The sequence below is a fragment of the Benincasa hispida genome, chromosome 9 (genome assembly GCF_009727055.1).
Source record: "Benincasa hispida cultivar B227 chromosome 9, ASM972705v1, whole genome shotgun sequence".
Classification (NCBI taxonomy): Eukaryota; Viridiplantae; Streptophyta; class Magnoliopsida; order Cucurbitales; family Cucurbitaceae; genus Benincasa; species Benincasa hispida.
In genome coordinates, this window is record NC_052357.1 from 18709800 (window position 1) to 18721313 (window position 11514).

General features: G+C 38.1%; 1 protein-coding gene across 3 annotated transcripts; it reads right to left on the reverse strand.

The window, feature by feature from the left end:
- Positions 1–220: 220 nt before the first annotated feature.
- LOC120086771 (BRCT domain-containing protein At4g02110) lies at positions 221–11082 on the reverse strand. Of its 3 annotated transcripts, XM_039043563.1 has the most exons (10): positions 10751–11082; positions 10543–10638; positions 10301–10405; positions 9789–9890; positions 9600–9684; positions 4222–4291; positions 4068–4112; positions 1341–3614; positions 936–1152; positions 221–822 (listed from the first exon to the last, which is right to left on the reverse strand). In XM_039043563.1, exons 1-10 carry the CDS (start codon positions 10829–10831, stop codon positions 262–264), a joined length of 3636 nt encoding a protein of 1211 aa, XP_038899491.1. In that variant the 5' UTR covers positions 10832–11082; the 3' UTR covers positions 221–261. The 3 variants fall into 3 exon arrangements, with proteins under 3 accessions (XP_038899491.1, XP_038899492.1, XP_038899493.1); XM_039043564.1 differs by lacking the exon at positions 10751–11082 and having other exon boundaries at positions 9789–9901; positions 10543–10577; XM_039043565.1 differs by lacking the exons at positions 4222–4291; positions 9600–9684; positions 9789–9890; ... (1 more) ...; positions 10543–10638; positions 10751–11082 and adding an exon at positions 3729–3818 and having other exon boundaries at positions 4068–4100.
- Between the last annotated feature and the right edge of the window lie 432 nt (positions 11083–11514).

An 11514-nucleotide genomic window follows, 5' to 3' on the forward strand; every position in this document is an offset into this window, starting at 1 on the left:
GTGTGTAAACTTACATCATTTATTAATCTGAATTATGGAATGATAAACCAATACCATTCCGACCAAGCATGCAAAACGAATAGCTTGCAAACCTGAGTGATTGGAGAAAAAGATTCAAACCGCAGCAGATCATCAAATGAGGAAATTCCCCATGCCGTCTAAAAGACCTGGAATAATACAATCAACTTCATTTGTTTAAGCAAGATGAAAATATACAAGATTTAGACCAAAATAACTAAAATTATTAAGCAAAATCTAATGTCATTTCCTCTTAACTAAGACTCCCTTTTTCCTTTTATTTGGAGAGTTGCTGTTTCTACTACTAATACAATCTGAACAAAACCAATCACCCTCTGGAATATCCAGTAATGGAGGATTGCAGCAATCTGTATGCATACCAATTCCACAACCATTTGAACCATCTTCATTGCCACAAATGAGCATCACTTCACCTCTATCGCGAGACCCGCACTCTTGGCAGGCTATATCTTCATCAGAACAATCATCCTGTGAGCTTGCGTCTTCAGCAACTTCTTCTGCTCTACTCTGAAGGTTGCTAAAAGATCTTTCCGCCCATGCATGAGTATTGTACAAAACATGTTTATCCAGAGGATAACCAGGTTTGCATACATACTCAACCAAGTAATCAGCCGCTACACATGGTATCTCATCGTTTAAAAACTCTTGGACCCACGTATCAGCACGTGGCATGCCAGGGCCAATAACAGCAAAATCAACTCCAGACCTAAGGAATTTAGTATAAGGTGGAGATGTAGCTAGTATTGTCCCATCTCCAGCTTTAATAGCTCGCTTGAGAGTATCCTGTTTCATGGTTAGCAGATGATGTTTATGTCAAAATAACCAATATCTTCACAAGTAATGTTTGAAAGGAGCATTACAGCTTAAGTGGCCGTAATGTAGGATAGTAAACGTACCAGAGGTGGAGCAATACATTCCCCATATATGATAATACGCATTCCATAGAAGGCACCATGACCAGTTTTCTCCCTCAAGAGCCGCCATTTCCTAGGAGCTTCCAAATTGATTGCACCGTCTTCAGTGAGGCCATTTTTGTACCATTCATAAGGCTCTTCCTTCAAGAGCTTTCCAGCCTGACTACTATCTGTTAGATAATCAGATTTGAGAATCCACCTGCATCGTGAAACCTTGTACTTTAGATCTTTTATGTAGACTGAGTTTTTAAGAAGTTGCATACGGCAATTAACTTCTAAATTTCTTACATGAAAAGGCAATATAAATAATACCTCAATCACTTATTTACTTGATCTTTGGATTTCATGAAATCTATAAAAACACAATTGACGGAAGAAATGTGTTACCTTCCAGATGCTGCAGCAGAAAAGAACTTCTCAGTTCTACGGACTGGATCGGGGGCTATGAAATGTGTAGCCTGATATGACCATTGATGAGAATCTCTGCAAACCCTTCCTTTCAAATGCTTGATTACTTTCTGAAACTCCTTCCTTTCAAGACGATGTCCACTCAAGATAAAACATACAGGTTCAGGCTTCACTTCTCTCAAAACTTCATCAACTTCCATGGAAGAATTGGCACTGATCTCTGAACATTTTTTATTGGCCTTTCTTTGCCTTGTATTAGATTTGACCCTAGTTTTATCTAAACAATGCTTGACAAGATCACTGGTTTTGTCACCAACATCACATGGTACATTTTCCTTCTCTGACTTATAATCGGGTATGGTATGGACTTCAGCATTAGGTCCTGCAGCAACCAACTGAGATTTCTTCCCAGTCTTCCTATTTTTCTTATGGGGGGGTGCTTTACCAACCTTGCCTAGTTTAGATTTCATTTTAGAAGAGTTTAACGACATTGTTGCTCCCGTTGGACCACTATCCCCCACATTCAGTTTTGATTTCTCATCTTCTACTCTTAATTCATCACGTTGTACATTCTTGATGGAAACAGGTTCTCTGGGTTCAATCACTTCTTTTAGTGTACCTGAAGGAATAGTATCATCAAGCACACTAGCACTATTGTTACATTTCACTCCAGATGCAGTCTCTTTTGCTAGCTTATCCTCATCACTTATTAGCTGAACTTCCTTAAAATTCTCCTTATCCATTTTTTGCTGCTCAAAATCTGCTTCTTTATTTTCTGGATTTCCTGGATCAGTAATTTTGTCATCCACATCCATGGCTTCATATTTATGAGAAAAATCCCCCATATCTATTGTCTCCAAAACCTTTTTCACTCCAATACTGACATTTTGAGGTGATGAGCTTAAGAGTTTTTCACCATTCCCACAAGATGAAACCGAATCATTCAAAGAAGTGGTTTCATTCGAGAGAACAGAAGCCCTTCGACTGGCACTGCCCAACTTCGGTCTAGAACCCAAGCTCTTTTTGGCAAACATCTTAATTCTTTGTTGTTTGGAATGCAAGTTATTACTTTGAACAACAGAAGAATTCAAATTAGTCGGCAAGGCTGATTTCATAGCCTCTGTACCTCTATCACTTTCAGATGTAGCCAGAACATCATTCTGCTGCCTATCTGTTTCTTTAGTTTTTCCAACCACATCTCTAGAAATCCCATAAACATGATTTAGCTTGTCAGACTTGTCAGGTGACGTGTCTTTTCCTGATATCTGGCAGGGTGTTTGAGGAGTCTTCTTACTGCTCTCAGCAACATCTGCAGTTGGAGTGCGAACACTGTTGCTGAAAGGTAGGTCGGACATCAATGGTTTCTTAATAGAACTAGAGCTGTTGGTAATAACCCTACTATGCTGCAAGTTCTCAGCACGACACTCGCCAGAATCATTGTTGTTTAAAGAAACACTTCTCATTTTCAATCCTAAAATTTTTTCGTCCATGGAGGGGTTATTCAAGGTGCATGATTTTGTGATCTCACTCATTGAATGAGATTGAGAGACGTCATAAGATACGTCTGAAATGCTTTTCAAAGGCAATCTAGCATTTGAATCTCCTGTACGAAATAAATCAGTTCCCCTTGGAGAATTTGGTTCATGGCCAGAGAAAGTGGCATACGTTACTTGCTCCATCTTTTCTAAAGATACATCGACATCAATAGTATCTTTCATTTCACCTGTTCCCATTTCACATGAGACATCAGCTCTGTCCAATCTTTCTCCAGAAAACAGTGGAAGTGGCGACTTCAATGGGGTTCTCCTAGAGTAACTGGTAGCACACAGCCGCGGAGACCTTGCTGAATTTGATGGACTTGTCACTGCCTCATTTTTCACTTTCTGCTTCTCAGATTCAGAAGTTTTCGTATGCATATCAGATGGCACAGAACCCCAAGGAGTACTAAAAACATCATCTTCCTGACAAATAGGTCCCCTGACAGCATCATGCCTATCAAACTTTCCAGAAGGACTATATTTAGTGTTGGTAGTAGGAACCGTCAACATGCTCTTAGTTTCAGCAAAGTTTGTGCGGCCATCCATTGGCTTTGAAGCTGGCAGTGTATTAGATATTTCACTGGTTGAATGCAAACCAAATTTCATGTTATCAGGACTCTTAGTGCTTCTCCTTGCAAAATGTTTGGTGATGCTACTGTTAGATTCCTCTTCAGAATCCTTCGCCTCAGCTTCAAGCATCTCCATGTCATATCCACTGAGAGAATCGCAAGAGAATTTGAGAACATGAGTGGATATATTCAGAAAACATCAATTTAATCAGCAGGCTAACATGCAGAAGAACATAGCACAAATATTTGGAGGGACACACCCAGAATTGGTTATTCAAAATGGCAATCCCATAAACAAATGGAAGCATACGTCAGTTAGCATCCCGAGAAGCTACACCTAGCAATATATTCTGCAATTTGCAAACAAAGGGCAGTGTCCCCGATCATACTTGGTGAAGGTAATTTCATTAAAGATTACTGAGACCCAAATGATATTTCTCAAAACAAGAGTAGGAAATGACATCAGAGAATTCAGATCCCTGGCTATTTTAATAGAGGTAATAGATCTCCACAAATAAAATGGGTCAAGCAAAGGGAACAAAAAGTCAAGCCGATACAAGACTGTCATGCATTGTGACCAAGACAATGCGCCCACATACCTTATGTTGTAATTTGATTCTGGAAGTAGCATCCATTCTCTCAAGCTGATGAGAAATAAAATACAGGTCAAATAAATACCTATATTTGTTTACAGAACACATGAAAATGAGTTGATATTACAGGATTCAACAAGGGAATATAAATAAAAAGCACCTGTCTTCCAGCCAACGATGATTGACAAGCTTTATGGTCCTCAGTTTTTTAGCAAGCTCATATTTATCCCCTGTACATGGTATTGACCACTATGATTGACTCTCTTTGAGAAATTGGATAACAAATCAGCACAAAAAATAAATAAAATAAAAAATCTTCGAAGAGGTGTTTGGCTCACCTATTAAATTCGAGTAATCTAATGGTAGGAAGTTGAGCCTATATGGCTCTATTACATTTGCTTGTAAAAAATAATTCACATGGCTTGGTTTATAAACCATGTTAAATAAATCGAGGCTTATCAAAACCCTTTAATGCTGCATAATTAACTTTTCGAAATCATGAACCTTACAACCAAATTTAGATTACATAATACTAATCATTTCGGCAATAAGCTTTGAACCCATCCACATGTCCCCTTAAGATTTTGGAACAAACAAATATGAGCAACTGCCCATTAGCTAACTAGTTGTTAATTTGTGAGCTCACATCTATTGTTTCTATTTTACCCTTTTGTCCTCACTTCTTTGTAGCTCATTGAAGGGCTTTACTGTAATTTTGCTTGCTTAACAGCTTGGTGTAAACTGGTAATGATTAATTAGTTTACACGTTTTTGGAATGAGGTCTGAAAGGAATTATAAGATCATCTCCTTCAAACTTTTGTAGGGAAAGACGACTGTGATTGAATAAAATTACTCAGCCTCTCTGATTCGAAAGTGGACGTAGACATATATCGAACCACTATAACTCTGTTTTTTCTTCTTTCTTATCTACTTAATTTCAGTTTTCTTTCAAATTGTTCAACAATTGATATCAGAGCTCGTTGAAGATTCTGGTTGAAAACTTCGCTGCTTCCTTCATTTCGTTCGTTGAAGTTTCCTCCATGAGTGCCTGTTGTCAAATTCGTATATGTATGCCAAATTTGTGATCGACAAATTTGACGGCAAAGGAGATTTCACTTTCTAGAAGAAGAAGATGAAGGCATTACTTGTTCAGCAGAAAGTTGTTAAAGCCCTACTCAATCCAGGTAAGTAGCAGTATGTCTGAAGAAGATAAACAAGAAATGGCTGAAATCACCTATGTACTGTCATTTTATATCTTGCTGACAATGTTCCGAGAAGAGTGATATTGATAACGTTTCTGAACTCTGGACTAAGTTAGATAGTCTATACATGTCTAGGTCACTCACTAATAAGAGCTATATGAAAGAGAGGCTGTTCAGTTTTAAAGTGGACTCTCAAAAGGCTTAGAAGAAAACATCTACGATTTTAATAGAATTTGTCAGGATCTAGTGAATTCCGGTGAAAATTTGGATGGAGAAAATCAAGCTGTGATTCTCCAAAATTCCCTGCCTGAAAAATATAAAGAATGAAATCAGCGATAAAATGTGGAAGAGATTTGTTGACTCTGGATGTAGTTCTGAATTCTCTTCGATCTAAGGAGCTTGAATTGAAATCAGAGAAGAAGATTCTGTTGCTTTGTTTACTAAAGGCAACTAATCGAAAGGCCAAAACAGTAAGAATAATAAGCAACCTTCGAAGTCGAATCAGAAGGAAGGTACAAAGGACAAAATCACTTGCAACTATTGTCATAAGGAAGGTCATACCAAGTATGAATGTCCTATTTTAAGAAGGAAAGGTAAGCTCCCTGTTAAAAAAGAAAATAAAGTAGCTGCAAACGTTCTCAAAGGTTATGAATCTGTTGACTGAGGTTCTCATGGTCTGTGACTCAAATGAATCAGATGACTGGGTCATGGTTTCAGGTTGCACAATTCATGTCTCCGCACAAGCATTAGTTCTTGGATCTTCAAGAATTTGGAGGAAAGGTTGTCATGGGAAATAACCGCTCGTGTGATATAAAAGGCATTGGTTCTATAAAAATCAAAATGTTTGATGCCTCTTCTAAAATCCTTACATCAGTGAGGTATGTGCCAGGCTTGAAAAGAAATCTTATCTCCCAAGGAACCTTAGACAAATCTGGTTGCAACTACAAATCAGAGGAAGTTTGTTGGTCTTGAAAGACTCTGTTGTCAAGATGAAAGGAGTCTTGAAAGATGGTTTATACATTTTGCAAGGCAGTGCAGTCTCAGGGAAGCTCAATGTGGTCACGGAACCAAAAGATAGGACTACTTTGTTATGGCATAAGAGATTGGGCCACATTAGTTATAAAGGTCTTGATAGCTTATTCAAGCAAGGCCTTATTGGTAGTCATAAGCCTACAGGGCTGGACTTCTGTGATCACTGCATGTTGGACAAGGCACCTTCAAGGCAAAAGGAAAGCATGACTATCTGCATTCAGATCTCTGTGGGCCTTCTAAGGTCCAAACACATGGAGGTGCAAGGTACTTTCTTACCTTTATTGATGATTTTTCAAGGAAATTATCGGTGTTTCTGCTAAAAACTAAAGATGAAATGTTTGCAAAGTTTGTTGAATGGCAAAATCTGGTTGAAATTCTGCTGGTAGAAAAATAAAGACTCTTAGAATAGATAATGACTAGAATTCTTGAATGAAAATTTTAACAAATTGTGCAAGAATTCTGGCATTTTGAGACATCTAACCATTCTTGGCACTCCCCAACAAAACCGGATTAGCAGAAAGATTCAATAGAACTATTCTAAACAAGGTTAGATGTATGCTCTTAAGCTCTAATTTTCCAAAAACCTTATGGGGAGAGGCAGTAAACACAGCTGCATATATCATAAATACGAGCCCATCTACTGCTTTGTATTTTAAAACTCCTCAAGAGATTTGGAATGGAAGACCACCTAAACTTGAACATTTAAAAGTCTTTGGATGTGCTGCTTTTGCACACATAAAACAAGGTAAACTTGAAGCTAGAGCTAAGAGATGTATCTTCTCGGGGTATCCTCATAGGACCAAAGGGTATAGAGTGTGGTCACTAGAATCAGGCGATAAAAAATGCTTTGTTAGTAGAGATGTAACTTTCAATGAGGAAGTGATGCCTTGGAAAGAGCCTCATTCTAAAGAAACATCAAAATCTACTTAAAACAAAGACTTTGAATTAGAATTGCAGACCCCTGTCTTTGAACCACAAACTGGTGAAGGATCACAATATTCATCAGAAACTACACCCATTGACGCTCTTGAACAAGAAAATCAGAACCCCAACCAAGAAGACATTCTTCAGAGGGTGATACGGCAACATCTCATACACAAGATGATAACCCTCCACCTTCAAACCCTCAACTTCAATCTTACCAACTCACTAGAGATAGAGAAAGGAGGATCATCCGACCTCCAGCAAGGTATGATGAACTTGATATTGTTACTTTAAATTGCCTTGAAGACAATTTGCCTCCAGAACCAAACACTTTCAAGCAAGCTGTTAGTTGTGAGAACAGTCAATTATGGATAGATGCTATGGACCGTGAAATAAACTCCCTGCACCAAGATCAAACTTGGCAGCTGGTGAAACAACCTCCAAACACGAAAATTGATTGACTGCAAATGGCTGTTTAAGATCAAACCCGGGATCAAGGCATACAACAGCCACGTTACAAGGCAATATTAGTGGCTAAAGGTTTCACACAAGAAGAGGGCATTGACTATAATGAAGTGTTTTCTACTGTTGTGAGACACACTTCAATTCGGGTCCCATTGTCCCTTGTAGTCCAATTTAACTTGGAGCTTGAACAAATGGATGTTACAACAACATTCTTGCATGGAACTTTGGATGAAAACAGATATATGAGACAACCCCCGGGTTATGAACAATCTGGAAAAGAGGATATGGTGTGCCATTTGAAAAGATCGATATATGGGCTGAAACAATCATCGAGACAGTGGAATAAATGTTTCGACAGCTTCATTGTTTCACATGGTTTTGAAAAAATTGCATGCGACTCATGTTTATAAGAAAGTCATCAACAATAAGTCTTTTATTTTTTTGTTGCTTTATGTTGATGAGATACTAATAGCTTCAAATGATATGCAAGAAATTCAAAAGATGAAAGGTCAACTAAGCGACAAGTTTGAGATGAAAGACTTAGGCCCTGCCAAAAAGATTCTGGGCATGGAATTGAGTAGAGACAGACAGCGAGATTTTCTTTTCATCTCTCAAATTGACTGTTTTAATAAAATTGTGAAGCAATTCAATATGGAGAACAGTAAACCAGCGAAAAATCCCTTGGCACAGCACTTCAAGTTGTCATCTAATCAGTCTCCCTCCATAGAAGAAGAATTGAATCAGATGAAGACTGTCCCTTATGCTAATCTAGTCAGAAGTCTCATGTATGGTATGATCTCTTGCAGACCAGACTTAGCATACTCCATGAGCATGATTAGCAGATACATGAGTAGCCCTGGTAAGGTTCACTGGGAGGCATCCAAGTGGGTCCTAAGATATATAAAAGGAACCGTTGACAAGGGATTGATGTTCTCAAAAGCTATTGAAACCGATGATTGTTTAGTGGGATACGCCAATTCTAACTATGTATCTGCTGATAGAAGACATTCATTGACAGGGTATATGGCGCTTGCTGATGCAGTGAAGGAATCAGTTTGGTTGAAAGGTTTGATTGCTCAAATGTCCTCTGCTTCCTGTTCAATGAAATTGTTTTACAACAGCCAAAGTGCCCTTGCTTTGTCAAAGAATCCCAGCTTTCACAACAGATCAAAACATATTGATGTTAGATATCACTATATTCATGATGCCATTCAAGAGAAAAGGCTGTCTTTGTCAAAAATTCATACATCTGAAAACAACGCTGATCTGTTGACTAGCTTTGGCAGGTAACAGATTTGAATATTTGTGTCAAGCTCCTAAATTTAGGGGCTGGCTAATAGTTCTAAGAAACTTTGATCATTTGTTTCAGAGAACTGAAATTTTAGTTTGTGCAGTTTGATGATATTTTGCTCAAGAGGGTGATTTGTTAATTTGTGAGCTCACATCCATTGTTTCCATTTTACCCTTTTGTCCTCACTTCTTTGTAGCTCATTAAAGGGCTTTGCTGTAATTTTGCTAAACTATGTGTTTAATACGTCAAATAAGCCTATTTCCAAAAAACTAACATGTATAGATAAATCACTATGTTTGAAACAAATTAATAGATAGACAAAGAACCTAACACCGCATTCCCACATTACCCACATTACAAATAATTCAGTCTTTTATCGCATATTTAGAAGCCAGAAATATTAGATCCGCTAATATTTATAGATTGCATCAAAAGAATCAATAGCTAATGAAGCAAGAATGTCATTTACTGAAGAGGAAGTACTGACCATTATAAATCATACTAATGGTCAGTAATATTCCACTAACATCAAAGCTTTGCTCAAGTGGAAAAATAAAAATAAGGACATTATAAACTAAGAAAGGATGGGCACAGCACACATAAAAAGAAGCAAGACAGGCGTACCTTCAAATTTGTAACATATGAGGTGGGTAACCTTGTTTGCCACCAATGGCTTAGAGAATTGAGCACCCATCAAGCCAACCATTGTCTGCAAGGCACGTGGGGAAAAAAATTGTAAAATTGAAACAACAATAACCAATAGATAACCACTGGTCAAGCAAAAGAAAAGAGACAAATGCATATATCCAATACCATAACATCATCTCTATCCTGTCGTTGGTACCCAGTCAAGCACATGATCAAACTTTTAGCCCCTGGGATACCACTCAGTTCTCTTAACGGTCTGTACAATACCTGTTAAAAGGCTAACAAGATAAACTTATAAGTATGCTGATAATAAAGATATAGAATAGAGACCAAAGACACTCGTGAATCCTCAAAATACCATTTGATGCAAGCAACATCATATTTCCCCATGCGCCCAATTGTATTGGTCACGGCTATAATTGAATAATAAATTACAAGGATATTTAAATCATATTGCATTCAATTAATAATGGTGTCTTGGAGTTCGCAGTCAAAGGTATTTCAGTATTAAAAGCTTAAATCCAACAACATTTCCATAAGAAATCTATGAAAACCATTGCTTGTGGTATGTGCAATAATGGGACCCGAACCATGAAAACAAACTATTAAGTACAAAGACAATCATTTCAATTTAAACGCAGAACAATATGAACAAAATAATTGAGTTAAGAACCCACCGAAGTAGCATCTGCAAGCAACCCAGAATCATATCTATGATCAACCCATAAGCCCGTGACAAGCAACTTGCCATCATTTCGAGCAGCAACACAAACCGGATCGTCCTATCAATCACACAGAGTAACAGTGAAACTGAATTCACAAGGCAGCATAGCAGTGTAAAATCAAACCGAGTAACATAATAATCTTGAAAACTAAAAAATCAATTGTCGAATTGACTATGAAAGGAAGTAGGGTTTACATGAACAATCTTATTCTTGTCCACGATCACATGAGTGCAACTCGGACCATACTGACCAACATCAACCCCGCCGCCATCGATTAGCTTAGACCGAACCTAAAAGAGAGATAAAAACAACAAAATAGCATTCGAAACCAATTCTTCAACTGCTTAACTCACAGTCATAGCAAATAAAACAAGCAAGCAACAGAGAGAAGAAGCGAGATACCTGTTTCTCATCGACGTTATTGAATCCAAAGAGAACGAACTGAACACCTAAAAACGCTTTGCCGGAATAATCAATTTCCATCGGCAACTCAAATACGATAGATGACACAATGCCCTAGGAAGCTGGAGAGGGAGAAAACCATCAGAATGCGGAACTTGAATTGGAGGCGGTAGATGGAGAGTGAGAATCTGGCGAAGATCTTTGAAAGTGTAAAGATGGAGGAGAATCAGTGAGCGGTTTTGTTGATTGAGGGATGAATCTTGCAGCGGAAGTTTGAATAATGGCGACAAAGCGAGATAAAAGTATAGAAGAGGGAGAAAAGTGTAAGTGGAAAAAGGAGGGAACTGGGGAAATTTTTGCTTTTTGATTTTTGTGCCAGTGGCGGGAGGGTTGAATTTTTGTGATTTCGTGAGATTGTGCCACGTTTCTATCATCTGGTCTTGACACGTGTTTCCAGTTCAACCGTTAAAATAAAACGAATTTATTATTGTTTTATTGTGTTGTTTGAAGGGAAATCTGTACCGATGACCCCTATTTAGAGGCCCACTCGAAATTTGGTCTTATGCTTATGTCATAAGCATGTGAAAATATCCTTTTGACCCCAAAACGCATGTGAGGCTAGATGCGACCCAGATTTTTCGCTTTTTTCTCTCGTTCCTCTCGCTCCTTCATCTTTCTCCGATTCACGTTGTTCTTCTTCATTTTTTCCCTTCTTTTGAATTGTTCCTCTCACTTCTTCATCTTGTTTCTCCTTCTCGCTTCCT

Coding starts and splice junctions, on each gene's coding strand:
- LOC120086771 (XM_039043563.1), bottom strand. CDS start 10,831: ATGGAAATTGATTATTCCGGCAAAGCGTTTTTAGGTGTTCAGTTCGTT. Junction 10,639..10,750: donor ATAACGTCGATGAGAAACAG/GTATCTCGCTTC, acceptor TCTCTCTTTTAG/GTTCGGTCTAAGCTAATCGA. Junction 4,113..4,221: donor CATCGTTGGCTGGAAGACAG/GTGCTTTTTATT, acceptor ATTTCTCATCAG/CTTGAGAGAATGGATGCTAC.